At 55.6% G+C, this 24,481-nt stretch overlaps 1 protein-coding gene across 2 annotated transcripts; it reads right to left on the bottom strand.

Moving 5' to 3' along the window:
- Positions 1-112: 112 nt before the first annotated feature.
- Positions 113-24,481, bottom strand: LOC102453597 (putative glutamate receptor). 2 transcript variants are annotated; one of them, XM_075906667.1, is made up of 11 exons: positions 24,362-24,481; positions 21,354-21,462; positions 16,103-16,134; positions 12,222-12,284; positions 10,945-11,124; positions 9,313-9,539; positions 7,285-7,382; positions 6,511-6,728; positions 5,691-5,916; positions 3,575-3,822; positions 113-2,465 (listed from the first exon to the last, which is right to left on the bottom strand). In XM_075906667.1, the coding sequence occupies exons 2-11, from the start codon at positions 21,424-21,426 to the stop codon at positions 2,373-2,375; spliced, it is 1,458 nt and encodes a 485-aa protein (XP_075762782.1). In that variant the 5' UTR covers positions 21,427-21,462; positions 24,362-24,481; the 3' UTR covers positions 113-2,372. The 2 variants fall into 2 exon arrangements, with proteins under 2 accessions (XP_075762782.1, XP_075762783.1); XM_075906668.1 differs by having other exon boundaries at positions 21,354-21,459; positions 24,362-24,480.

Here is a 24,481-nt window from a genome sequence, read left to right as displayed (position 1 = left end):
GGTAGACGAAGGTCTCTTACCTTTCTGGGGGTAGATGGAGATCACCCCTTCCTTTAGTCTTCCTTTGAAAGGTTTATATCAATCCTTTATATCAATCAAAACAAACCAGATGCACAGTGACATTGAGAGTTTAATTTGAAAATTCCTACTGTCTAATCTCTGGAATCAGGCATACCCTTATGTAACTTCAACCAAGTGATCAGCTTGTATCACTAACATTTTTAGCAACCCCTTATGCTTTGAAGGCACTGTTGCCAAGTGCAAAGATACTCTACAGGTGTTCATGCTACCACAAGGCAATGCAGGCATGTTTCTCAAGCAATCAGTTGTCACAGAATTCTGTATGTTAATGAAACTCTGCCTCTTTACCCTTTCCCAATATGGCCAAGCAAAACTAGCAGCAGATACAGGAGGGAAATGCAACTGGAATTTAACTTGCTCAGCCACCAATCCCTGATCTGATGTGCTGAAAGGCAACACCCAGAGCCCAAGGCCATGTCTTCACTCAGCAGAAGATCAACGGCTGCTGTGATTGATCTCCCGGAGTTTGGTTTAGCGAGTCTAGTTAAGACCCACTAAATTGAACTTAGGGCACCCACAGTGGTGACTGGTACTCCTGCCTCTGCGAGGTGTAAGGGAAACCAACAGGAGCATTTGCTTTCATTGGCCTCCCACTGTGGGGATGGTGGGGAAACTCAAGTTATGTCAACTCTAGCTTTGTAATTAACGTAGCTGGAGTTGAGTATCTTGATTTGACCTTCCTCTTTAGTGTAGACTTGGCCCAAGTGAAGGCAACAGCCACCTTCTGCTTTAGTACCCAGTAGTTGAACTGTGATCCTTTAAAATGGCCCTGCTGACTTAAGAGCCAGAGTATTTTAGCTGATTTATGGTATTTTAGCTTTAGTTCAAATTTAGCATAACCCCTTAACATTCCATGGAAGGCAGTCTCTCCACGGGTGGCCGATGTTAAGTGAGTAATTATATTGGAAAACCCCCTAAAAAAGGCTGATGCTACATGTTTGCACTGGGAAAAACTCACCTTTGGTGGTAGGCAAGCAAATGATCTTTGACCCAGAGTGGAAGTTCTGCGTGAATTGCAACCCTTATGCCTTTCTATCTGCTCCCAGTTGGCAGACTTGTTTAAATCTTATTTGGAGTAAGTTATATTGATAAACATTAGCAGGTGCCAAGCAGCTGCATTAACTTAAAGGCTAAATCTACCCGTTTATTTTTAAGAAAGCCGTTCCCATGCACTGGATCCAAAGAAGGGTCTTTGTCCAGCAACGCTATTGTTTGACTCAGGTTGCATTTTCAGCCTTCAAAACCCTGTACAGCTGTGATCTCTGTCACACTGAAAACTGACAGGCGGCAACATGGAAAATGTGGCTCATTCTAGTCGTCCTGCACTTGGTCCTGGCATATTCCCACTGGTCCCCTTCAAGCGCAGCCCCAGGTGACATTCAGTTTTGAGCATTTAACCAAACAATTGCCAGTGATGGAAGATGCCGAGTTTGCCAGCTACAAGTCTCGGCTTAGTCACAGAACAGGATCAGCAGGGGGTGGGGAGCACAGGGCACAGACACCGCAGCTGCTCTTGCTTATCTATCTCAACTCGGAGCCAAAGGAGCCACTTCCTCAGGTCTGGTTACACCGCAGCCAAGGGTGGGTCTGGCCTGTGGAGCTGGTACTCGAGCTAGCTCGCTACACTTCCGCCGTAAGGAGGCTGCTACTTCCCGCAAAGGCGACACAAGCAGGCCTGTAAGCTGGTGTTATGTTTTCTATTGAGGGTGGGTGAGCTAGTGTGGGCACAGCTATCGAAGATGCTCTTTGCATCCCCAGCTGCACTGTCACCAGCTGCTTTGAGTAAGGCTGTGCTTGCGGGCACACTGCCTAGCTAAGAGTACAAAGCCTAGGTGCTTCAATCCAGACCCAGAACATGGGGGAGGGCTGTCCAGCCCCGGCTACTGTGGCTTCACTGCTGTTGTGAGGTCACATCTCCAAGCCCTGTGTAGACAGACTCTCTAGGAAAGACGAGCCCCTTCCCTCCATCTGCTCAGGCCTCCACCTGTGAGCTGTGACCGAGGTCAGCCGCCCAGTACCCGTCAGATGCTGCCGTCGTTCATCAGTGCTAGGTTGGATTTAGTGCTCTAGAGCAGCCAGGATCTGGAGTCAGGCCTCAGAGCTATTTAGGTCCCCGTGTGCTGTTCAATTGTTCTAGAGATTGACCTTTCCTAGTGATAAGGAAGCTACCCTCTAGGCTTACAGAGATATAGGCCAATGCAGAAAACGCAGTCAGAGAAACAGCCACTATTGACTACACACAGTAGGCAAGAAATTGATTAACATTGAGAGACTGCTCCCAAAAGCGCTTCCTATGGTTTAACTTTTTCTGGATTCTCTCTTGCACCTTCCTTCAGTCTGAACCGGTGACTCATCTCCTCGAGCAGAGCAGAGCAGCAAGACTTCTGAAAGACAGGAAGAGGGCGGGGGAGAAGAAGGCCGGCTGAATGTACACGGCACCTTGGTGGTACCAAGGAATCTGCTGGGCACAGACCTGTGATCCAGGCAATGCAAGAGCTGGTTCGTCTCTGCAGTGGTTCCCTTGCTTGTCAGAGCATTTGTGGGGAACAAATGTACCATTGCCAAGGAAACAGGCCAGAAGAAGCAAAGCAAGTGGGTGTACCACTTGCACTAGTTGTACTGCAGCATGACTTAAGCAATTCAGTTGACGTTACCACTGACATACCCTGGCGTCCTCTGTCTATCCACGTTCAATACGTTAAAAGGCTCATGGACATTAGATTTTTTTTTTGTTTGACTATAGTATCAGTAACCTTTTTTTTTCACCCTTTTCTCCCAGTTGATTCGCTAAAGGAATTCATACCCCTCAATCCTATCCTCATGAATCACAGGCTGTGGAAATGTTACAATCATCGTTCCCCATGAGGACTAAACAGCTCATTCCATAATGGAGAGCTAACTGCAAAGATCCCTGGGAATAAGGCAAGGCTGTTTCTGAAGGGAGAACTACCTGGCAGCTAGAGAGATACTGTCCAGCTGAGACAGCTGCATCCTCGGTGGCTTTAAGAGAGCGAGCGAGCTAAAGATGGCATGGCCATGGTGCAAGCCTCTATGAGCTCCTAGGTCTAGACTCAGCCCCTAGCTAAGCGGGAATTTACATCTCCGCTTGCAGTGCAGACATACACTGCATCAAAGGTTTTCCACCAGCTAGGGGGCTCAATGTTCCTGCTAATCTTTTTCATCCAGGTGCAGATTTTTTCCCATCCATGGGCAGAATAATTTTTTTCTGTGCACTGAGGCATGTGTGAATGTGCACCATCCGCAGAAACAAAAACCTAGCGGTGGGCGTGCTGCTAATCCATTGGGCAGCATTAGAATGTCTCCTGAGCAGCCGCACAAGCGTCCAGCCTATAGGGAACACGGGTGGGGGTCCCAGACCCCTCACTGACTCACTAGTTACATCAGAAGAGGGGCGGCTGTGCTGGGCAGCGCTAGGCCCTTCGCAGGAGAGCCAGGCAGCGCCCAGGGAAGCACGCGTGTCAGTGCCACTTACCTTCTCCTGCTCAGCAGTGTGTCTGCTCTTGTTCGACAGCTCCACCAAAGCCACAATCACTCCCAGTGCGAGGCCGACCGCGAGAACCAAGAAGAGGCCACCTATGGCCTGGGGTTTCAGAGGACTCCACGGGTCCGGGCCCTTCTGAAAACAGGTGGTCTCCCACCACTTATTGCGTAGGTAGTCCAGGTCACCCGATTCACCCAGTTTCAGGACCGCAACGGAGAGGGTATTGGCCCACGCTGAGCCTGGAGGGTAGCCGAGAGACATGAACTGGAGCATTATACAACACACACACACGCACAGCTCAATGGTAGCAGCGGAGGGCCCACCCATAAATACACAATGGCAGTGTCTAGACTGGCATGATTTTCCGGAAATGCATTTAACTGAAAAGTTTTCCGTTAAAAGCATTTTCAGAAAAGAGCGTCTAGATTGGCACGGATTCTTTTCCGCAAGAGCACTTTTTCCGGAAAAGCATCCGTGCCAATCTAGACGCGCTTTTCCGCAAAAAAGCCCTGATGGCCATTTTCGCGATCGGGGCTTTTTTGCAGAAAACAAATCTGAGCTGTCTACACTGGCACTTTTGCGCAAAAGTTTTGCTCAAAAGGACTTTTGCCTGAACGGGAGCAGCATAGTATTTCCGCAAGAAGCACTGATTTCTTACAGTAGGAAGTCAGTGCTTTTGTGGAAATTCAAGAGGCCAGTGTAGACAGCTGGCAAGTTTTTCCAGAAAAGCGGCTGATTTTCCAGAAAAACTGGCCAGTCTAGACACAGCCAATATGCGGGCGGTTGGCTGCTATGCACCCCCCTGAGGTCTGGCTGCAGCCCAAAGGCACCGTGAGGGTACATCTAGACTGGCTTTCACTTTCGAAAGACGATATGCCATTTGCATCACTTCTTCTGATTGCTTTTTCGAAAGTGTTTTATTTTTTTCGAAAAAGCAAGCAGTTTAGATGCGGATCTTTTGGAGAAAAAAAAACTTTTTTTGAAAGAACCTGTAAACCTCAATTTTTGAGGAAAAAGGTTCTTTTCAAAAAAGGTTTTTTTTTTTCAAAAGAACCGCGTCTAAACTGCTTTCACTTTTGAAAAAAAACATTTTTGAAAAAGCGATCAGACAAAGATATGCGCATTAGCGCTGAATTTGCATATCTTCTTTCGAAAATGAAAGCACATCTAGCTGTATCCTGAGTGTGGAATTTCTGAAGCGCTGGGCGAGGAAAATGGGGTAGGCATGAAAGATAACGGTACATTTTTGCCTCGTTAAACCAGTCGTCTCACAAAACAGCGTAGCTTAAGGATGGGCGCTGCTGAACAGCTATGCTAGCCTCATGCCAGTTTGCATAAAAATAATGGAAAAGAGCCAAGAAAGGGCAATGGAAAAAGGATGAGCAACCAGCCCTTGAAGAGAAGGGAACACTCATCAAAGACTTCCCATGAGGCGGTAGCGACCTTTTAATTTTCCTTTTTTAGGGCTCCAAATTATGTTGTCTGCGCTTCTGACGTTGGGGCTACAGAAAAAAAAATCACCCAATTGCTGATTGTCAGAGGATGTGTTAGCCTCTAAAGCGTGGGGCGGGGAACCTTTTTTGGGTTGGGGGCTGCTGTCCACAGAAAAACCAGTTGGGGGGGGCCACCCAAAAGTGAGAAGCAAAAAAAAAAGTCGCTGACATGGCCCCCAACTGAGAGGCAGAAAGACACTCCACATTCCCCATGCACATCAGAGCTGGGGGGGCCCAGGCTAGTAGATTTTTGGGGAGCCCCCACGCTTTGAGGTGGGGTAAAAAATTGGGGGATCTGGCCCTGGGCTGGCCAGGCCATGTGTTTTCCACCCCTTACTGAAGAGTCTGTACCAGAGAGCAACGCGTTGTGAGGCCAGAGTCAACAGTAGGGTTAATATGTTGGATTTCGACGCTGTTCCAGATCACAGAGCTGCCCTAGAGTCGTAAGGTACCAGACAGGCTGGTTGCACTTTTCAGACCTGGCCCATTGGCATTGTCCTACGTGCCTTGGCAGAAGGGCCCTGAGGCGGCTCTGGAAACGCGGGGTCCTTAGCGCTGTGGCACGGCTGCAAGGAAAGGGAGGGGTGGAAACGAAGCGGCCGACGCTGTCTTACCCTTAGCGGTGGCGATGCCAAATCCCCTGGCTCCAACGACCTCGGGGGCCCTGATCAAATTGCAGTGCTGGGCCGCGGCCAGGTCCTGGGAGATGGATTCCCCGATGAAGGCGTAGTTCGACTCCAGCACCCGCTGAACTGCCTCGTGGTAGTTTTTCACCAAAACGTAGTCTCTCCTCTTGTCCATGTACTCGTAGATCATCCGGTGGGTGGGATTCCGGGAGTTCTGCAGCCCACAAGTCACGTGTCAGCCCTCCCAGCGAGCAAGGGCGCCGCGGTACAAAATCCACAGGCGCCTGCTGAACCCCCCTGAGAGCTGCCCAGGTACCTCCTTTGGCTGGCAAGCGCCCCCGTCTCTCGGGAAAGCAGAGCGGTTTCAGATCAAGGGTAAAGCGTTCCAGCCGGGGCAGGGACACACACAGCCGACGGAGTTGGGGGCAAAGGGGGCAGTTGCCCTAAGGGCCGACCATCCAAAGGGGCTCCGGTCTGCCACCACTGCTGCGACAGAAGCGGCAGCAGCTGGAGCCCCCACCCCTTTAAATCGCTGCCGGAACGGGCAATGTTGAAGGCTGGCTGCTCCCAACCCTGCCCCTTCTGCCTGAAGCCCCACCCCTTCTGCCGGTGGCTCCGCCCCTTCTGGGAACATGGAGCCACCCCACCACTTTGGTCAGGGGCCCGGCAAGTCTGTCGACCTCCCTAACCTATCCAGGGTGTTCGCTAGCTCAGCCAAAGGAGCTCCTGAAAACGCGGCTCGCATCGGCCTGTGCTGAGCCCAAGCCCCGCTCCCGGGCTCTTAGGGACTCCGCTAGCGGGTCAGCACCTTGAAGAACTGGAAGGTGGAGGAACTTTCCAGAGTCCCAAACTCGAGCTCTCTCTGCTTCACGAGGTCTTCGAACGTCTGGATGGCGAGCGGCTCGTCCCCAGCGCGCAGCAAGCCGGTGAAGTTGGCAATGTAGGCCGCCAGCAGAGAGATGGTGAACACCCACCAGATGGCTGCGATTATTCGCCCGGAGAGGGCTTTGGGATGAGGCGCTGCACCTGTGGAGAGCCAAGGCAGCCGCGCCGTTAGGCGCTCAACGCGCAGAAGGGCCCAGGGCAGCGCCTACGTTTGCACGGGTATTCCAAGGGCCGCGGGTCGCGCGACAACGAGCGCGTCTCTGTTCAGCGACGCGAGACGCCGGCCCACCGGAGCGCACGAGCCCTGCAACGCGACGCTGCGTCAGCCAGACTCTCGCCCGCGGTGGGGAATCTGTGCCGATCACCAACCGCAAAGGGGAATTTGCCACCCGCGGAGCACGCACACGGGTGTTTGTACCGGAACGTCCCTCACAGGAAGCCAGACTTCCCCCGCTCGGGCACTTACGAGGAGAGATTCTTAAGATGCTGGCTGTCAACAGAGCCCTGTGGATGGCAGGTCCCATGGGCAGCGTTAGCTGCTGGATTCCCTGCTTAGACGGCATGCTCAATAAAACGCAGCTAGGCAGGGCACTCTAGAGCCTTTCCACCCCGAGGGACGTGGGCTGAAATGGTCCGGTCGGCTCCCCGACAGCCGGAGGGCGAGCTGGTCTCTCCCCGAGGCCCGGTGGGGTCCTACCTTGCAAGGTCAGAGCACCTGCTCCAAACCAGAGGCTGTTCAGAAAGGTGAAGCGGTTCTCCTCACTCGTGGGCTCCTTCCATTCACAGGGGCTCAGTCTAGGGAAAGCAACTCCGTGTCACGACGTCAGCGGGGCTGGGGTTTTGCTGTGCCCCGATTCAGAGGGAGCGCGTTCCTGCGGGGAGCACCGGGGACGCTGCCTCTGAGGAGACCAGCGGATGCTGCCCTCCCGCTGGGGCGTGACAGAGCTAGGAAGCCTGGGGACGCGCCTCGTTCTCCCCACCTGCCCACGATGGCAGCCAGCTGGAAGGAACAACCGCGGGGACGCGACGTCGGGCCCTTCGCGGGAAGAGGGGCGGCACTGAAGGGAAAGGGCTGATACAAAGCGACGGGAGGGGCCCCAGCATATGGAGCACAGTCAGCCCTGGTGGGGGGGTGTCACCCAGAGGGGGAGGGGGAATGTGGGGGCCCCCATTTACAATTACAGTTTTGGTGACTGCGTAGGGTGGCGGAGCATCTCCGGGGCGCTACCACAAGACCCCTCTGCCTGGGGGCTGGGGGGGCAGGGAGCGGGCTGTGCACGGACGCTGGCAGATGTGTGTTGACCCCGGGGGGTGTAGCTCTCCAGCCCAGGCTACACAGCCTCAAGGAAGAGCGACATCCATGCGGCAAGTTCCAAGTGAGGGAGGCAGGAGGAGGAACAACCCGAGGCCTCTGGCGCCAGAGAGGCCTCGCTCGCGGCAGGTAGGACGGGCCGTACGCATCCTCAACTCGACTGCAGCGGGGAGCCCAGCCCCCGCCCCATGCACACGGCGCTGCCCTCGCCGGCGGGTGGCTGGGTCTGCGACTCCGCGGCTCCCGCAGCGAACCCCCAGCGCACGGGATGCAAAGCAGCTGCTGCGCTTCTCGCCTGAGGCTGCACCGGGGCTCCATGGCAGCCGGCTCGCAGGTGGGGACTGAAGTCCTTCCTTTCCCCCGACATGCCCGGATACTGCTGCTCAGTGGGGGACGGGAGGGGAGAGAATTTCACCCACAGAAGCACCCGGAGATGCAACGCAGCAGGAGTTGAGCCTTAGATACAACTACGGCCAGATTTTAGGAGAGAAATTAATGGAGAAGAAGGTGAAACTATGGGGCTAAAATGATGTTTAAATCAGCGACGGGCGACTCAAGCTAGTGAGTGGGCCTCCTTCGTCTCCGTGGGCTGCAAGATTGACATCACCAGGACCGTCTCCCGGGACAGGGTAGTTTTGCTCGCTGTGCTTGCGAGCCTAGAATTAGCAGGGCGTGCTGACTGAACCTGCGCTTTCATTGGTCTCGCAGTCAACGTGCTGTGCAATTCACACACCCCTCGCGTCACGTGAGGGACGTTACGTCGGTTCCACAGGCGACCGTGCGCCTGCTGAAGATCTCAGTGGGTACACGCAGTGCGCTCTGCAGTCTAACGCTTATTTAAAGTATCAAGCGTTAAGGTTGAATAAGGTTTATACCACCGAGCCCACAGCGAAGCCTCCGGGAGCCGGCTGAGTGTAGCCGGCACCATTAACCGACAGGCAGCGTATCGGGTACACCGTTAGGCGGTTGCACTCCAACATCCCTGCTTCACACGCCCGTTGCTTTCGGTGCGTGTCACTAGCAACACCGGCAGGAAAAAAATCTACGTGGAAGGAAACCATCGGAACCAGGCAACTTCGAGCCCGGGCAGTAGTAAATACAATGTCTCGCGGGCCGCACGTAGACCCCGATGGGCGGCAGGTTGCCCAGCCCTGGTTTGAATGGCCCACGCAAAGCGCCTGACCGTGTTAGAGACGTGCTGCACTGTGCCTAGCGAGAGGGGAAGAGACTCTGATGTTGCCGTGGTCTCTGGCATTCTATGAGCCTCCTAGAGAGGCGTTAGGGGCTGCGCTGTAGCCCAGCGAGCGGCTCTGAGGGGTGCAGGGGCTGTGGCTAGCCTGCTCGGGGGCTGGGGAAAACAGAGGGCCCCGAGAAGGCCACACACACTGTACAGCACCCTGGATGCCTCTTTACCTGGCCGCAAGGAACAGGCAGAGGCAGGTCAGCAGGTAAGCCACCAGCAGGCCGGCCCAGGTCTCCTTGCTGAAGGGAGCGAGGAAGCCGAAGAACGAGGTGTCCTGGGAGGCGGCGTCTCTCCTGAACAGGATCCCGATCCCCGTGGACAGGAACGGCGTGGTGAAGGAAACCACCTCCTCCCTCGCCGACGTGATGGTCAAGGGGGCCACTGCGAGGTCTGCTTCCTGCAGGGCAAGCCGGGGCGCCTTAGCAACGCGGGGGGGCGGGCCGCGAGCTGGAGGCTCCTCCGTTCCCAGGGCCGCAGGAGAAAGCACGTCGTGGTGCCTCGTCGCAGCCTCCTGTTTGCCATTCTGGCCACCTCCCCCGCCGTGGAGACCCCGTCGACCACCCCCATTTCGGGAGGAGCCAGGAGAGGCGCTTACTTGCCTCGTGCCACCAGGTGGCAGCAAAGGACAGGACAAGGTGCCCATTCCAACGTGTCGGTAAGCAGTTGACTTCAGGCTGGTCTACACTGCTACTTCCCTGCGCTGTAACTTTCTCGCTCAGGGGTGTAAACCCCCACACCACACCCCCCGAGTGCAGCAAGTGACAGCACTCCAAAGCGCTGGTGTAAACAGGATCCCAGCGCTGGTGCCATGACCACCCTGCCGCAGCTGCGCTTTTAATCTAGCAGTGTAGACAAAACCATAGCTGGGTTCGCCAAGGGGCCTGTTTTCTCTCTCCCACCCACAGATGTACCTGCAAGGGCACAAACTTGGGCTGGCCCTTAATTTCTGGAACCAGCCCTGCCACGTATCCAGACAGACCCGTGGACATTGCAAGACGGGATGTGTGCAGCAAACACACCCTTGGGGAGCCGCTGCTGTGTTCAAGAGTTTTTAAAAGTTACCCAGGTGGGTCCTAGCAAATCAGAGAGACAAGGTGGGTGGGGTCAGAGCTTTTACTGGGCAGATTTCTGTCGGTGAAGAAGACAAGCTCTGGAGCTAATTTGGTCATTCTGTGGGCCGTGAAAGCTTGTCTCCCTCACCAACAGAAGCTGGTCCAATAAAACCTGTTACCTCACCTACCTTGCATCTTTGAATGTTGGCAAGTGCACTCAACCCAGCCTCTAAGGGGTTTTCATCAGTTTCCTTCTGACTCCGCAATCCTCACTAACAAAGACTCCGTCTCGGGTGCATTTCAGCCAGCACTTTGGCTTTCAGACTGTTTCCTTTATCTTGAGCATCCTAAAGCGAGTGGAACATTGCAGCTTCATGGGGATTACCGAGAGGCACTGGACTGCAACCTAGAGGCAGCACACCCTGTGGGTCGGAGCACCACCCAGCGAGCCAGGCAGTCCTCTTTCTATTCCCAGAGTCCTCAATGGCCTCAGTTTTCCTATCTGTCAAATGGGGATAATGCTACAGCTGGCCAAGTGCTGTGTGAAAAGGAGATGCGCCTGGCACTCTGATTGTTGGTATGGAGGTGAAGTGGGCAGTGGAGCTGCTCTCTCCTGTTCTCAGGGAAACCAGAATCCCTTGCAGGGGCAGCACGGGTCTGTCACAGCCAGCAACCCCCCCTGCACAAGGTGCTGTTCAAAGAGCCACTGCCATAGTTGTTTCCACCTGGGGACGTCCCAAGGAAACTCACCTGTCTGACGATCTCGCCAACCATCCCGGTCCAGTTCCCATCAGCGGAGACAGCCCCGTAGCGGCCGTCTTTCACTTGCGTCACCTTGTAGTTGAAGTGCAGCATCTTGGAGAGCGCGTCCAGCAGATCCAGGCAGTACCCCTCCAGCTCTGTGCCTCTCGCCATCGCGTAGGGGTCTTGCTGCACCAGAGGGGGGAGGTTTGAAACCGGCCTGTTCCACCATCCCCCACCAGTGAGATCCCGCCCCGTTTCGGCACCCTCCGCCCGCCTCTGCCTGGCAAAGGGCTGTGCCCCACATTGGCAGATGCAAAGTCTGTTGCTAGAACACGGGATTTAGCTGTGGGGCATCCCACCCCCCGCCCCCGAGGCTCCCCCACGCCCCTTCTGGCTGGTAAGAGCCATTAGCCATCACTCATTCCTCCATGGGAAATGCTGAGTTCGTAACCAGCCCCTGTATTCTCACAGCTGGGCAGCCTTATTTTTGACCCCTTAGGGTTGTATTGGCTTGTCACATGGGCTATGTCTACACTGCAGGCTTTCTGCGCAAGAAGCTTTTGTCGGAAGAGATCTACCACAAATACTTCTTGTGCAAGAGCACGTCCACGCTGCAAAAGCGCACGGAAAAAGCGATGGGCTTTTGCGAACAAGAGCGTCCAGACTGCATGGACACTCTCGCAAGGAGCAGTGATTGCTATTGACGGAGAGGCCACCAGGGCACCTGTGCGCTTCCCTCTTCTTGCGCAAAAAACCCCTCTTCCCTCTCCACACACGCCTTTTTGCGAAAGAGCTCTTGCACAAAAAGGCTTCTCCCTCGTCGGGTGAGGATTACCGATGGCGCAAAAACCCCTCCGATCTTTCGATTTACTTGTGCAAAAATGTGCTTGCAGGGTGGACGTGCCTCGAGTTTTTGCGGAAAAACTCTGTAGTGTAGACATAGCCATGGTCTGTTTCTTGCTTTTGATCCTCCCGGCAGGGCTGACCGACACGTCTGGGCCTGGCTACCGACTTCCGCGGCGGGGCACAAGCCACTTGCGCCGTGCTCGGCGGGCGTCAGCCACGTGTGGCTGGGAGAAGGCCCGGCTCTCCCCAGGGAACGTGTGTGAAAGAATCGCCCTCCCCGCCCCCCCGCTGATCCTTCGGTCCTTGAAGCCGCCAGTCACCTGTGCTAGCTGGTCCCTGAGTGCACTGTAGACAGGGAGGGGAGTCTGAACTCAAGACAGACCAAGCCCTGTGCGGGCCTAGGGTGGGGCGAAGGCCTAGCAGCACCGTGGCCTTACCAGGATCGTTGTGACCGTCAGCATCTGAGCGTCCATTCCCCCTTGTCCTTCTGCATCGCCGCCCTGCAGGGCAAAGCGTTCGGGGTGAGCCACTGGAGCTCCACCTGAACCGCGGGGATTTCCAATGTGTATTGGACCTCGGGGCCTGGGTCCCGGGCAAGACCCCCACGGTGCAAGGCAAACCCGGAACACAAACGGTCCCTCTCCCGGGGCCTCACCAGCTGACTGGTGCCACGGAATTAACACGTCGGCTTTCAAGCTGCGGGATGCTCCAATTCCACCTTCCAGCCAGGCATCGAGCGCCGGGATTCAGTCACCTTCCTCACTGCAGTGAGTGAATCCCCCTTCGCTCGCTGTAACGGGGCAGCACGGGGTAGTGGATAGAGCCCTAGAATGGACTTCGCAGACCTGCACGCTATTCTCAGTGCTGCCACTGGCCTAGCAGGTGACCGTGGGCCACTCCGTGCCTCAGTTTCCCCACCTGTAAAGTGAAGCTCGCGATACTGCCCTCCTTCCTAAAGGACTTTGAGATCTACCAATAAAAAGGCAGCATCACAGCCAGACACTGATCAACACGGGCCTGCAACGGGCTTGATACATACCCTCTCCTTCCAAAGATGGCAGTTTAATAGCATTAGCCCCTTGTGACAGATGGGGAAACTGAGGCACACAGTGGTGCCAAAGCCATTGGGCACTAAGCTGCTCCTTTCGAGGTGCTCGGCATGGAGATGGAAGGAAGCCGGCTCCTGGCTGTGCTCTGCACCAGGACTTGGGGGGCGAATGCATTCCACAGGCATGTGTGACACGGCTCTGATAAAGGCAGATCCACACTGGGGCAGGCGGGTCCTGAGCGCCTGGCGGCATCAGAGCACCACCTGGCCTAGGGTTTGCAGCCAGGCACTTGCCGCATGGTTTTGCGGGAGCTCTGAAGGCCACGTCCTCCCATCTGCAGCCTCCCTGAAGTCGGAGCACCGGGGGCCCACATTTCATGTGTGGCCTGCACTCAGTGTCTGCACTCACCAGGCTGGATTCCCAGTGGGTACAAGCCAGCACAAACCCACTGCGGTCAGCATAGCCACAGAGCTTTTCCCTCGCGGCAGAGCGCTCCCAGTGACAGGTCTCCCCCTCGTCTCCGTCGTCTGTCACTCGCTCCCCAACGGCAATTCACAAATCACTCCCGTGCATCTTGTGTTGCCAACATGTTTTACCCAAACAAAAATCACTTTCAATGTTGTCTCGCTTCTTAGAATACATGCCACATACACGGGCTTTCAAAACCGATCAATTTCCGTGGCTCACAAAACAGCTGGAAGCCAATTAAGGCCTCATTAGAGCGCATTTCCAGGAGGCACAGAACAGCAGGGAGCATTAGCTAAGCGGGAGGCATGGAATGCACAGAACGGGAAACGGTTTCTCGACGTTCATAAACCTCGCCTGGCCACCCTGTCAAAGTTTTCGGGCCAGAGCCAGACCTCTGCTAAAGCTTTTCTGAGCTCTGCCTGGAAACAGCCCAGAGTCTATAAGACGTGTTTGCGTCTCCTACTTTGCTGCCAAAAGAAAACCTAAGAGCTGCTATTTTTGCAGGAGGGCCAACAGGAAAAGGGGGCTCATCTCCCAGAGTGCTGAGCACCCCTGGAACGGAAAACGCTGAGCCCCTCCCAAGATCACTTCCTGAGTTGGGTGTCATCCGTCAGCAGCTATGTCTACACTAGGAAACTATTTAGAAATAACTAAAATCGATGTAATAACTCCCAAAACAAAATCAAAATAGCATGTCCTCACTATAGGGAGGCCTTGAAATGAGTCTGAGACAGGCTCCATTAATGTGGACACGCTACCCTGACTTAGAGCCCTAGGAAGCACTGGGGAATAAATAGTATGAATGCTCTGGGGCGTAGTTATTTTGAAATAGCTGCACCAGAGCGTCCACACTGCCACTATTTCAAAATCCCTATTCTGGAATTGGCGTTATTCCTCGAGGAAAGCAGGAGTACAGATTTCTGAGAGAGGCCTGTTATTTCAAAATAACGGGATCGGTAGTGTGGACGCTCTGCTTATTCATTTGACCTAAGGGGGGTTATTTTGAAATAGAGCCCTAGTGTAGACCAGGGCTAAGACCCGGGCAGGCCATGCTGACCCTGCCAGAGACAAGCGCTGTCAGACAAGCTGCAGTCTTTTCGGGGCCATTTAAAGAACACAGAACGAGAGGAAGGGACAAAAACTTGCCCATCAGGAAGTCACATGACCAGGGGAGGAAGTAAGCAATCCTGCAAGAAGTTAAAAGCCGGCACGGTGTTTTAATCAGCAACCCAGTGAATGGATCGATGTCTGTTCGCCGGCCTCCCTCTCAGAAGCAGAGTGGTGTAGTGGATAGAACACCTGCTCGGGAATTTAGGGCACATCTCTACTGCCAAAAAGGCCCCCCGGCAACGGACATGAGCGGGCAGGGCTCATGTTACAAGGCTAAAAATAGCAGAGCAGACATTTCTGCTGAAGTGGGTGCGAGGGCAAAACCCCCTCCCCTTGCTGGGCCGTGTAGCCGCCTCCAGCCAGAGTGGGAGCGTCCACACTGCTACGTTTAGCCCCCGAGCGCCAGCCCCCCCAGACGCAGACTCAGTGCCGCAAGGGGTTGTTTTGTGGGGTGTTGCTGTAACCTAGGAGAGCTGGGTCCTGCTCCCCGGCTCAGACCTACTGAGTGACCTGGGGTTAGTCACTTCCCCCTCCCTTTGTGTGTACAGCACCATGCACTGGAATCCTGCGCTGGGCATGGGCCTCCAGACACCACCTAATATCAATATGAGATAGGGTGTGTCTACCCGGCTGCCGGAGCTGAGTAGATCCAGCCGTGCTAGTTTGAATGTAGCCAGCAGGACTCAAACAGGAGAGAAGACATGGTGGTGGGAATGGGAGGGAGTATGTACCCCTGGTTCCAGGCACGCTCATGCAAACCTGAAGGGGGTCCCAAGGAGGATGGGGAGAGGCTGTTCTCAGTGGTGACGGATGGCAGAACAAGGAGAATGGTCTCAAGTTGCAGCGGGGGAGGTCTAGGTTGGATATTAGGAAAAGCCATTTCCCTAGGAGGGTGGGGAAGCGCTGGGATGGGTTCCCTAGGGAGGGGGTGGAATCTCCATCCCTGGAGGTTTTTAAGTCCCAGCTAGACAAAGCCCTGGCTGGGTGATTGAGTTGGGGTTGGTCCTGCTTTGGGCAGGGGGCTGGACTCGATGACTCCTGAGGTTTCTTCCAGCCCTAGGATTGTATGAAACCGTCATGTCTTCATGGCCGGGCTGAGCCTCGTTGGCTAGATCACAGCTCGGATGGGGATGCCCATCGGCACTGCTATCAGACCTGCAGCCTATTTCTGAGCAGGCTTGGTAGGATTAGATTTAATTAACAAATGTCCTTTAATTGCCTATTTCTTCCCTCATGCAAAAGCCTGAGGCACTGGCTCCCCTTCTCCCTGAATTATTGTGAATTGTCATTACTGGCAGTAAAAACGCGACCGGCGGGCTAAGAACAAGGGTTTTGTGCCTGTCTGGCTAAGAATGCTGCGTTCTATTTTGCTAAAACCACAGACTAGCAAGAGTGTGTTATGATCATCGGTGAGTTTATTTGTGAAGTGCCACTTCTACCGTCCTGAAATAATAATAGCTGAAGGTGGGTTTTTCCTTCAGGCTTAGCTGGCTTATTTTGATAAGGCAAACAAATAAAATCCATTTAAAAACACACAGAGAAAAACAAATGTCATTAACCATGAACATTCATTACAAAAATGCATCCTTCCTGATCACATTTTCTGCACTGAACCCAGCATCCCCCTTTGGAGCGAAATAGGCCTTTTTGCATTAACATTCCCCTCTGCATAGTAACAAACGCCGACGTACCTTACTGACAGTGTTTCCAGTCTCGATTGCGCCTGCAAACACAAACGAGATAGTTTGGTGAGGGATATGCTGCAGGTTGAACCTCCCTAATCTGGCACTCTCTGGTCTGGCAACATCCACGGTCCAGCATGTTTTCCGTTAGCCGCATGTCCATTTAGCCTGGGGGAGGCCAAGTTTCCCAAAGTCCCATAAAGTTTGTTTACAGCCCCCCTTCCCCATCCTGGCGTGCAGTGTTCTGGGCTGTTATTTTGCTCTAATTTACCCCAAAATGTTTTCTCAGAGCCCAGCAAGCAGTGGAAGGGTTGGTAACACTGCTAGACAATATTGACCTCCTGTAGTCCAGCAAATGCTCTGGTTCAGCACCCGCCAGGACTAGAAAGGTTCAAGCTGCACGAGGACGCTGCTTTTACAAGGTCATGATCATGTGTCATCGGGGGCATTTGATCCAGGGAATGACTCCCTGTGACTTGTGGGGACTTGGGGCGGTTTCAGGCTCAGAGTTTGGCTCGATGACACCTGCTGGGTTTATTCTGTTCATCCCACTGTTGGTGAGCAGCAAATACCCACCAATGCAGGGGCCACACGTATCCATCCCAGCTGCGCCGGGTACAGAAGACCCTAAATGTTCGCTCCAGGAAAGGTTGCCCAGGGATGTCACTAGCATCCTCACCGGGATCCCTGAAGCTGATTCATGGAGACACGTCCCTGGGCATTTTTGAATCATCTTCCCTATGACAAGTCTGCAAGGTAGGGGGGTTATTGTCAAAAAATCACATCAGAGCGAGACTCCCAGTGAAACAGGGTTGTGGCAGCAGACGGCACCTGGCCATGCAGCCGCTGGGACCCCACCACGTCCTGTTTCCGTCCCCTGGGAGAGCCCCTTGGCCCAGGCGTGGCACACGGGGCCCTCTTTGGAAAGTGAGTGAAATGAAGACAGGACCCCTGTGGTGACTGAGCAGAGAACAGACTCAGCCGGAGCTGCCGCCTCGCTGTGCCACCTTCCAGAGCACACAGAATGAAATGCCAGTTACTGCTGCAGGAGTTTTGAACAGTAGGGGACAGCATGGCCTAGTAGGCAGGGCACCAGACTTGACAGACCTGGGTTCACTTCTGGGTAATGCCTCTGGCCTGCAGGTTGATACCGAGCAAGTTGTTTCTGCTCCCCGTGCCTCAGTTTCCCCATCTGTGAAATGGAGCTAACAACCAGTGTTCCCTGTAAGCTGAGTGCTTGTGCAGCTGCTCAGGGGGGATTCCAATGCTGCCCAGCTGATTAGCAGAGAGCCCACAGCTAGGTTTTGTTTCTACTGGTGGTGCACATGCCTTGGTGCACATACATTTATTCCGCACCTGGATGGAAAGGGAACACTGATAACGACCCTGCCCTCCTTTGTGAAGAGCTTTGAGAAGCCAGGTGCACATTGTGGTTAGATCAGCACTTCTGGGTTCTACCCCCAGCTTGACCACGTGACCCTCAGCCTCTGCATAATTCCCACTAATCCCGATCACCTCTCTCCCCAGGGCTGCGGGGGCTACGTGGCAGTGCCTGGAGGTGCTGGACGAAAAGTCCAGCGCGTTGTTTACTCGCTGCCCAGAATCACTTTTCCACGGGAAAACGCAAGGCTGAGGCGAGAGACCCCGACCTGCCAGGCTGCGGAGAAAAACCCAGAGCAGAAGAATCCAGGGCACTTTCCAATGGAAGCAGCTGGGCTCTTTCATTTAACAAAGGTTCAGCAATTTTGCCTCTTCTGTTCTTAGGCTGAACTCTAGCTTGTTGTAGAACAAACCCGGCTTTCTCCGTCGCTGCCGCAGGGCTCCGGGGAGCTGGAACCGCCTCAAAGCAGCTCTCTTGTTCCAGAAGTGAGAGCCAGCGCGAGCCTTTGGGCTCCTTTGTGAAGTTTCTGGGAACTCGTGGAAGAAAACAAGCGTCCGAGGTGAAGTATTCAGCTCCCCTGCAGTGGCGCTGCATGGGGGCATCCAAAGCTTCATTGCGGGAGCGTATCCAGGTCTCATCGTGTGATAGGACCGTAAATAACAGAGGGGGCCAGCACTTGCTCAAAGGCAGCGACATTGGCACCCAACTCCACGGTCTGCCCTTCGTGAGATGCCAAGGACGCAGCGTAAAATAGAGGGTTAGAGGAAAACAGAGACAAACAGGTGATACGAGCCACCTGGACGTACAGCGACCACTGCTGGGGAAGGCTGAAGTGAGCAGGGGTGTGGAACCTATGCCTCACGGTCTGGATCCAGCCCCCAGCTAACTCTTACCCGGCCTGTGGTGAGGCTGTGCCCTGGGATAAGTCTCTAAGTCTGAGGCCACATCTTCACTATGTGGAAGATTGATCTGCCATGATCGATCTCCTGGAGTTTGATTTAGCCGGTCTAGTAAAGACCACTAAATTGAACTCAGAGGGCACCTCCATCAGTGCCAGTATTCCTGCTCCTGGAGAGGAGTAAGGGAAGCTGACGGGAGGATTTGGTCCCATCAACCTCCCGCTGTGGAGCCTGTGTGGGAACTCTAACTACTTAATTAACATAGCTGGGGTTGAGTATCTTAATTCGACCTTCCGCTGTCGTGTACACCTGGCCTTAGTGACTTGGGCGGGAGCCCCAAAGTTGAGTGAAGTGGCTTTTTTTGGGGGGGGAAGGGAGGGCGTCTCAGTTGGGAGCCAACTCAGTGAGGTTTCCGGTTTGTTGGGTTTATTTGCTTCTCACTTGTGTGTGGTGCCCGACTGATTTTTCTCTTGGTCACTGGCCCCAGACCAAAAAAAGGTCCCCTCTTGACGTAGGCGCTTGATCCATGCCCCTTCAACGGCAACTAGCTCTGCTCACAGGCCCAACCACCACAGCCATTTCCCGCACCTCAGACCAGGGCACGAGGCCCGGAATGAAACGCGGGTTCGGATTTCACAGGCCACCGAAGAGGGGAGACTCCTGGGCCTGAGCCCATGTTGAGGTTGTGGAGGAGAGGTGAGAAAAGCTTCCCCTGCCCCCACGGTCCCCTGGAATTCGAGCCTCTCAAAGCGGCAAGAAGGCACCTCAGGTCCCTCAGCAACAGACCTGAGAAGAGCAAGTCTCATCTTCTCAGGCCTTCCCCCGGCTGGCTGACGTGCCTTGATCAGAGCTGGGGGCTTGACCCCAATGTCCCACCCCCTCCCTGCTGGAATGAGTGTGTTACTGAAGAGAAGACTTGGAAGCCCCCGGGACAGGGCTGGGCACTAGGCAGCCCACAGGCCAGATGGAGGTTGCCAAGGTTATCCCCGGGAAGCCCATTGGTCACTTCATTTATCTGCATGTCTGCAGTTGCGGCTGCTAGCAGCTCCCATTGGCCACAGCTCACTGCTCCCAGCCAATGGGAGCTGCGGAAAGCAGCGCAAACTGGGACCCTGCTTCCAGCAGCTCCCATTGGCCATGAACGGTGACCCATGGCCAATGGGAGCTGCAAGTAGCCAGACCCACAGAGACGCAGGTAAATAAAGACCCATCAGCCCGCTAAGCCTTCACTCTGGTGAACCACACCCGGCCACTTATTCCCACCTCCGACCTAGAAGTGGAAGGAACCTGAGCCGCTGGGCTGGGCCATCAGCTCCCCTGGCTCCCAGGGCGGAGGAGAACAAATGGACCCTTGGTGCTGAGGGGCAAACCTACCAGTTCCTCGCAGAGCCAAGCTGCTGCCAAGCTCTCCAGGCTGCCTCTGGATAGCACCGGGGAAGGCAGCATCAATTATAGGCCCAAGGCTCTTCTCAAACACCCGCCTACCGCCCCTCAGGCAAACTGCATGCTGGGGAGGCCAGGAAGAGCAGCCGCTTGCAGTCTAACCCTTCCCTTCCCCCTGGCTCGACAATACCAGGGGCCCGGGGCAGGCCAAAGTGGGGACTGGTGGGCCACAGGAGGCGTTAGCCACAGACACCGCTCTGAGGAAATGTGGCAAAACCCAGCCTCCCTCTCCAGCCAGAGTTTGTGTCCTGGCCCCTGCCACCACCCTACAATGGAAACAGGGCCAGGGACTTGGCCGCGTGTCTCCTAGCCTGGCGGGTTTCAAACTTTTTTTCTCATGACCCAGTGGAAGAAAATGGTTGATGCCACGACCCAACATCATGTGACTGGAGGGCAGGCTCCAGGGTGGGGGATAGCTCAGTGGTTTGCACATTGGCCTGCTAAACCCAGGGTTGTGAGTTCAATTCTTGCAGAGGCCATTTAAGGATTTGGGGCAAAAATTTGTCAGGGATGGTACTTGGTCCTGCTGTGAAGGCAGGGGACAGTTCTAGGACACAGGCAATCTCCATTATTAAATTCTAGGAGGGGGCTCTGGCTTGGGGGAGGGTTGGTGCAGAAGCAGCCAGCAGCAGGTTTCCAGACAGTGGGCGTGCGGCGCTAGTGCTGGGGGCAGGGGCAGTGCGGGGAGCCCTACGTAGCAGCCCGACCTGCTGCTGACCACTTCTGGGGCCCAGCGCAGTCTGTGGTGCCAGGACAGGCAGGGAGCTGCCTTAGCCCCCCACTGCTCCTTTGATCCCCTGGCAGCACCGAGACCCAGGGCCCATCATTCCCCCACGCAGTGCTGGGCCACAACCTAGTTTGAAAGCTGCTGTCCTACCTGACGACAACTTGGCTGCACCTCTAGCCACGCTAAACCCTTGCACACACCAGAATACGCCACACAAGGGTGAGTCCCATGCGCTACCTTCAAGGAGGCAGCTGCGCAGGTCACCTCATCCCAGAGTAGGACGGGAACGTGTCTAGACCAGGGATGGGCAATCATTTTTGCAAGGGAGGGGGCGGCACTTAATGAATTTTGCTACATGATCACCGGCCAGCTCCACCTCCGGAAGGGGCGGAGTCTGGGGTGGAAGGGGCGGGGCTACGGACTAGCCTCCCGCTAGCATCGTCTGGGGCCGGAGGCTTTGAAGTAAAAACACAGCAAAGGGCTCGCAAGCTTCTGGCCCCGCTTCCACTGTATTGCCTAGCACCCGCCTGGGGTTGTGGCAGCTATTTAAAGGGCAAATGGCTCCAGCCCCTGCTGGGGTAGCGCCTCAACCAGGAGCCAGGAGCCATTTGAATAGGATCCTGCTGCCTGAGCCGCCACCTGGAAATCCAGTGGCACGGGCAGCGGGATATAAATAGAAAGTGGCCAGAGACGGTCCATGGGCCAGATCCAAGTGTTAGAGGGGCCGGATACGGCCCCTGGGCCGCATCTTGCCCAGCCCTGATCTAGATGGTCCCTAGCACTTTGGGGGAAGGAAGACTTTTCTCTCACCTGCCAGGCGCGATTCCCCCAGCAGCAGCTGGCCCAGGGACACATAGAACGCCAAGCGAAAAGCTTCCATCATCAGGGCGGAAGCAGCTGGTGCCCAGAGGGATCCCTGCTGGAGACAAAAGGCAGGTAGGTCAAGTCAGTTTCACAGTTCAGTCCAGCTGGGTAAGTGCCACAGTGTCCCGGAGGCTCTGTGTTTTTAAACAGCCCCCATTCAAGGAGAGGTCTCCAGATGACAGTGCAGTGACTCCTGGGCCCCAGACATAACCAATACGCCCGTCTAGGCCAGTGTTCCCTATATGCTGAGCACTTGGGCATCCAACCAGGAGAGATTCAAATGTCACCCCGTTGATCAGGAGAGCACACACCGCCGGCAGCATGTGTTCTCTGGGTGGTGCACATCCGCACATGCCTTGATGCACATAAAATTTATTCTGCACATGGATGGAAAACAGTAGCAGGAACATTGGTCGAGGCCCCTGAGCAAGGGGTCGCGACTCCCCAGTGCATGTCACTGTAGCGAAAGAACAGTGCCATAAGCAGGGCTTTCTCCATCTGGGGTCCCTGCACCAGAGGGCGAGGGAAAATGGGAGGGTCTCCAGCTCCTCCTGCATCGTAATTAGCATGCCAGGGGCAGAAGGGAGGTGGTAGCAGATGTGCATGGTAATGAGGCACTAACGGGGAAGCTATGCGTCATTAGCCGGCGAAGATAGGAGGGTGAAGGCAAAGCAACCGGACACAGGCCAAGCACCTTGCTGCTCTATGCTGCAGCCTGAGATGCAATTAGGGCAGGATAGAAAAAAAGGGAAGGGAGGGGAGGGGAGGGGAGGGGAAGGGTGTTTTCCTGGCAAGAAGTAGCACGATAACCAGGGCTCGCCCCATGCAAAACTTTTCGGGAGTTTGTCACCAACCTGCTTGGAAGTGGAACATTTTCATTCTGCCCCAAGCCAGCTAGAAACCATTGTGCATTTCGGATCCCCTTTGCCCCTGTCTGATTCTAGACCTCCTCTTCCTTCGTCAGGGGAAAAAGGAAGAGTGGAGGGGAGGGGGCGGGGAACACGCAAACATTTTTATTTTGCGGCCACGCACAAGGGCCCTATTGCATCGGCAATTGTACCTCACACCAAAGGTGGCTTTTTTTAACCAGGAGTTTTCTTGCATTTGAGTAGCCGCATGTCATGGGAAATAAGAAAAGCGTTGCTGAAAAGCGTGCAGCCCGCTGTGGCCGCCAGGTGCTGGATTAGGCCAGGTCACACACTCGCCGTTGCGGCCTGCTCTCTCTATGCCTTCTAATGCCGGAGCACGAAGCCACCTTTCGCAGAGCGCTGCCACGCCCGGAGAGCAGGCCAGGAAATGGTGTGGGCAGAACTAGCTGGTTCGGAGATCCCGGCAGGCGCCGGCCCTCGGGTCTCCTGCCATAAGAAAAGGGGGCAGAGCAGCTGGGTAAGGCCGAGCTTTTCAGAAGCAATTTGGCAGACTGGATGCTCGGTTTGGTGCCGCTCTGCAGTCAGACAGCGGTAGGAGTCAGGCTGCTTCGTGTCGCCTCCCGTGGGCCCTTGGCAGCCCAGCGCCCACAAGGACTAGCCACGTAAAAATCCTCACAAGCTTTTCCAAGGCCCGGCCCACACCTTTGAGCTCCCCAGGCAAAGCTTGGTAGTACCAGCAGCCTTGGGGGGGGGGAGGGGGGAGCTCCCCAACCATTGCATCCCCTCTTGCTGGAAGGGGAAGCAGATTTCTCTTTCCCTGACACAGCCCAAGCCTCCTCTTTGGGGAGAAAAATCATTTTTTCTCAATAGCTGAATCACTCTCAATCCCCCCCCCCCCCCCCCAATCTCCCTGGCTGAGTGACCTTTGCCTGCGCAGCCTCCCAGAACAGCACCTGGCCTTTGGTGCCGCAGCAGCTCCTATCCTCCGCTCAACGCTTTAGCCTGGGGAAGGGACGCGCCTCAGCTCTGCCTGGCTCTGAAAGCTCCAGCCTTCAACTGGACAAACCGGCAGCAGCTGCTCATGTTTAAACCCGGGACTCAGCACTGGGCAGGTCTAGACAGGGGGCTTGATCCAGGGAGGTGTTCAGTGGCTGCAGTGCCCGTTAACGGAGGCACTTAGCGCCACTTGGGATCCGGTCCAGAGACTTTCAGCTTGACAGCCAGGTGTCTTGGTTCTGGGCAGACTCACACAGCTCCTGGCAGCTGGGGCTTGGAGGGAGACCAGAGGGGGAAGGGATCCAGGGATAAAACAACAAACCCAGTCCTCCCATGCAACCCACCGTCTACCTGGGGAACTCCTTGCCAGAGGATGTTGTGAAGATTAGGACTTAAGCAGGGTTCAAAAAAGAGCCAGATAAATTCATGGAGGACAGGTCCATCACTGGTGCCCCTAGTCTCGGTTTGCCAGAAGCTGGCACAGAGGATTCCCTGTTCTGTTCCCCCTCCGGGCACCTGGCAGTGGCGACCGTGGGAGGACAGGACTCTGGGCTGGATGGACCTTTGGTCTGGCCGCTCTTCTGCGCATATTTTCTCCCAGGATCGCTCCCCCAGGGGCCCCTTCTGCGCCTGTGCGACCCCCTCTTTTAAAGTTCAGGGCATTTCTTACGCCTCCCTCGCGGTGCTAGTGATGCTCTCCCCAAGCGGGGCCCAGCCACCCCCCCCCCGGACAGCGACTCGCTTGTTACCCCCCCCCCCCCCCGCTTCTCTCTAGGCTCTCGCCCTCCCTCCGAAGAGACCGGGAGCGGGGACCCCAAAGCCTCGCAAAGCCGCCGCTGGGGAGCTCACGGTGCAGCGAGACGGCAAAGGGGGGGGGGGGGCCGATCCCTGGAACCTCGCGGCAGGTGGAGCCGGATTAGCAGCCGAGCAGCCCTCGAGGGTCTGCCCCGGGGGGCCGGTGCCAAGGGCCGCGGGGCGCTGCGCGGGGCCAGGCTCGCAACACGCCCCGTGGCGAGTCCTTGCACCGTCCCCGCTGCCCCCCCCCCCCGGCCCTTCCCACCCCCCCCCCCCCCGGCGCTCCCCACTCACCGCGATCCCCTTCGCCCGGCCGCTCGCAGGCACCGACCGCGGGGCTGGCTCGCCCCGGCCCCTAGATAAAGGGTCGGACGCCGGAGGAGGAGCCAGGACGCAGCAGGGACAGGGCTGGCC

The sequence above is a fragment of the Pelodiscus sinensis genome, chromosome 23, assembly GCF_049634645.1.
Source record: "Pelodiscus sinensis isolate JC-2024 chromosome 23, ASM4963464v1, whole genome shotgun sequence".
Lineage (NCBI taxonomy): Eukaryota > Metazoa > Chordata > Testudines > Trionychidae > Pelodiscus > Pelodiscus sinensis.
Note: the sequence above shows the minus strand (reverse complement) of the source record. Positions and strands in the feature narration are given on the sequence as shown.

Excerpts from the sequence above, each read along its gene's own strand:
- LOC102453597 (XM_075906667.1), bottom strand. The coding sequence starts at position 21,426 with ATGATGGAAGCTTTTCGCTTGGCGTTCTATGTGTCCCTGGGCCAGCTG. Across the intron at positions 12,285-16,102 it reads CTGGAAACACTGTCAGTAAG|GGCGGCGATGCAGAAGGACA; the intron begins GTACGTCGGCGT and ends TTTGCCCTGCAG. Across the intron at positions 11,125-12,221 it reads TGACGGTCACAACGATCCTG|CAAGACCCCTACGCGATGGC; the intron begins GTAAGGCCACGG and ends CCTCTGGTGCAG.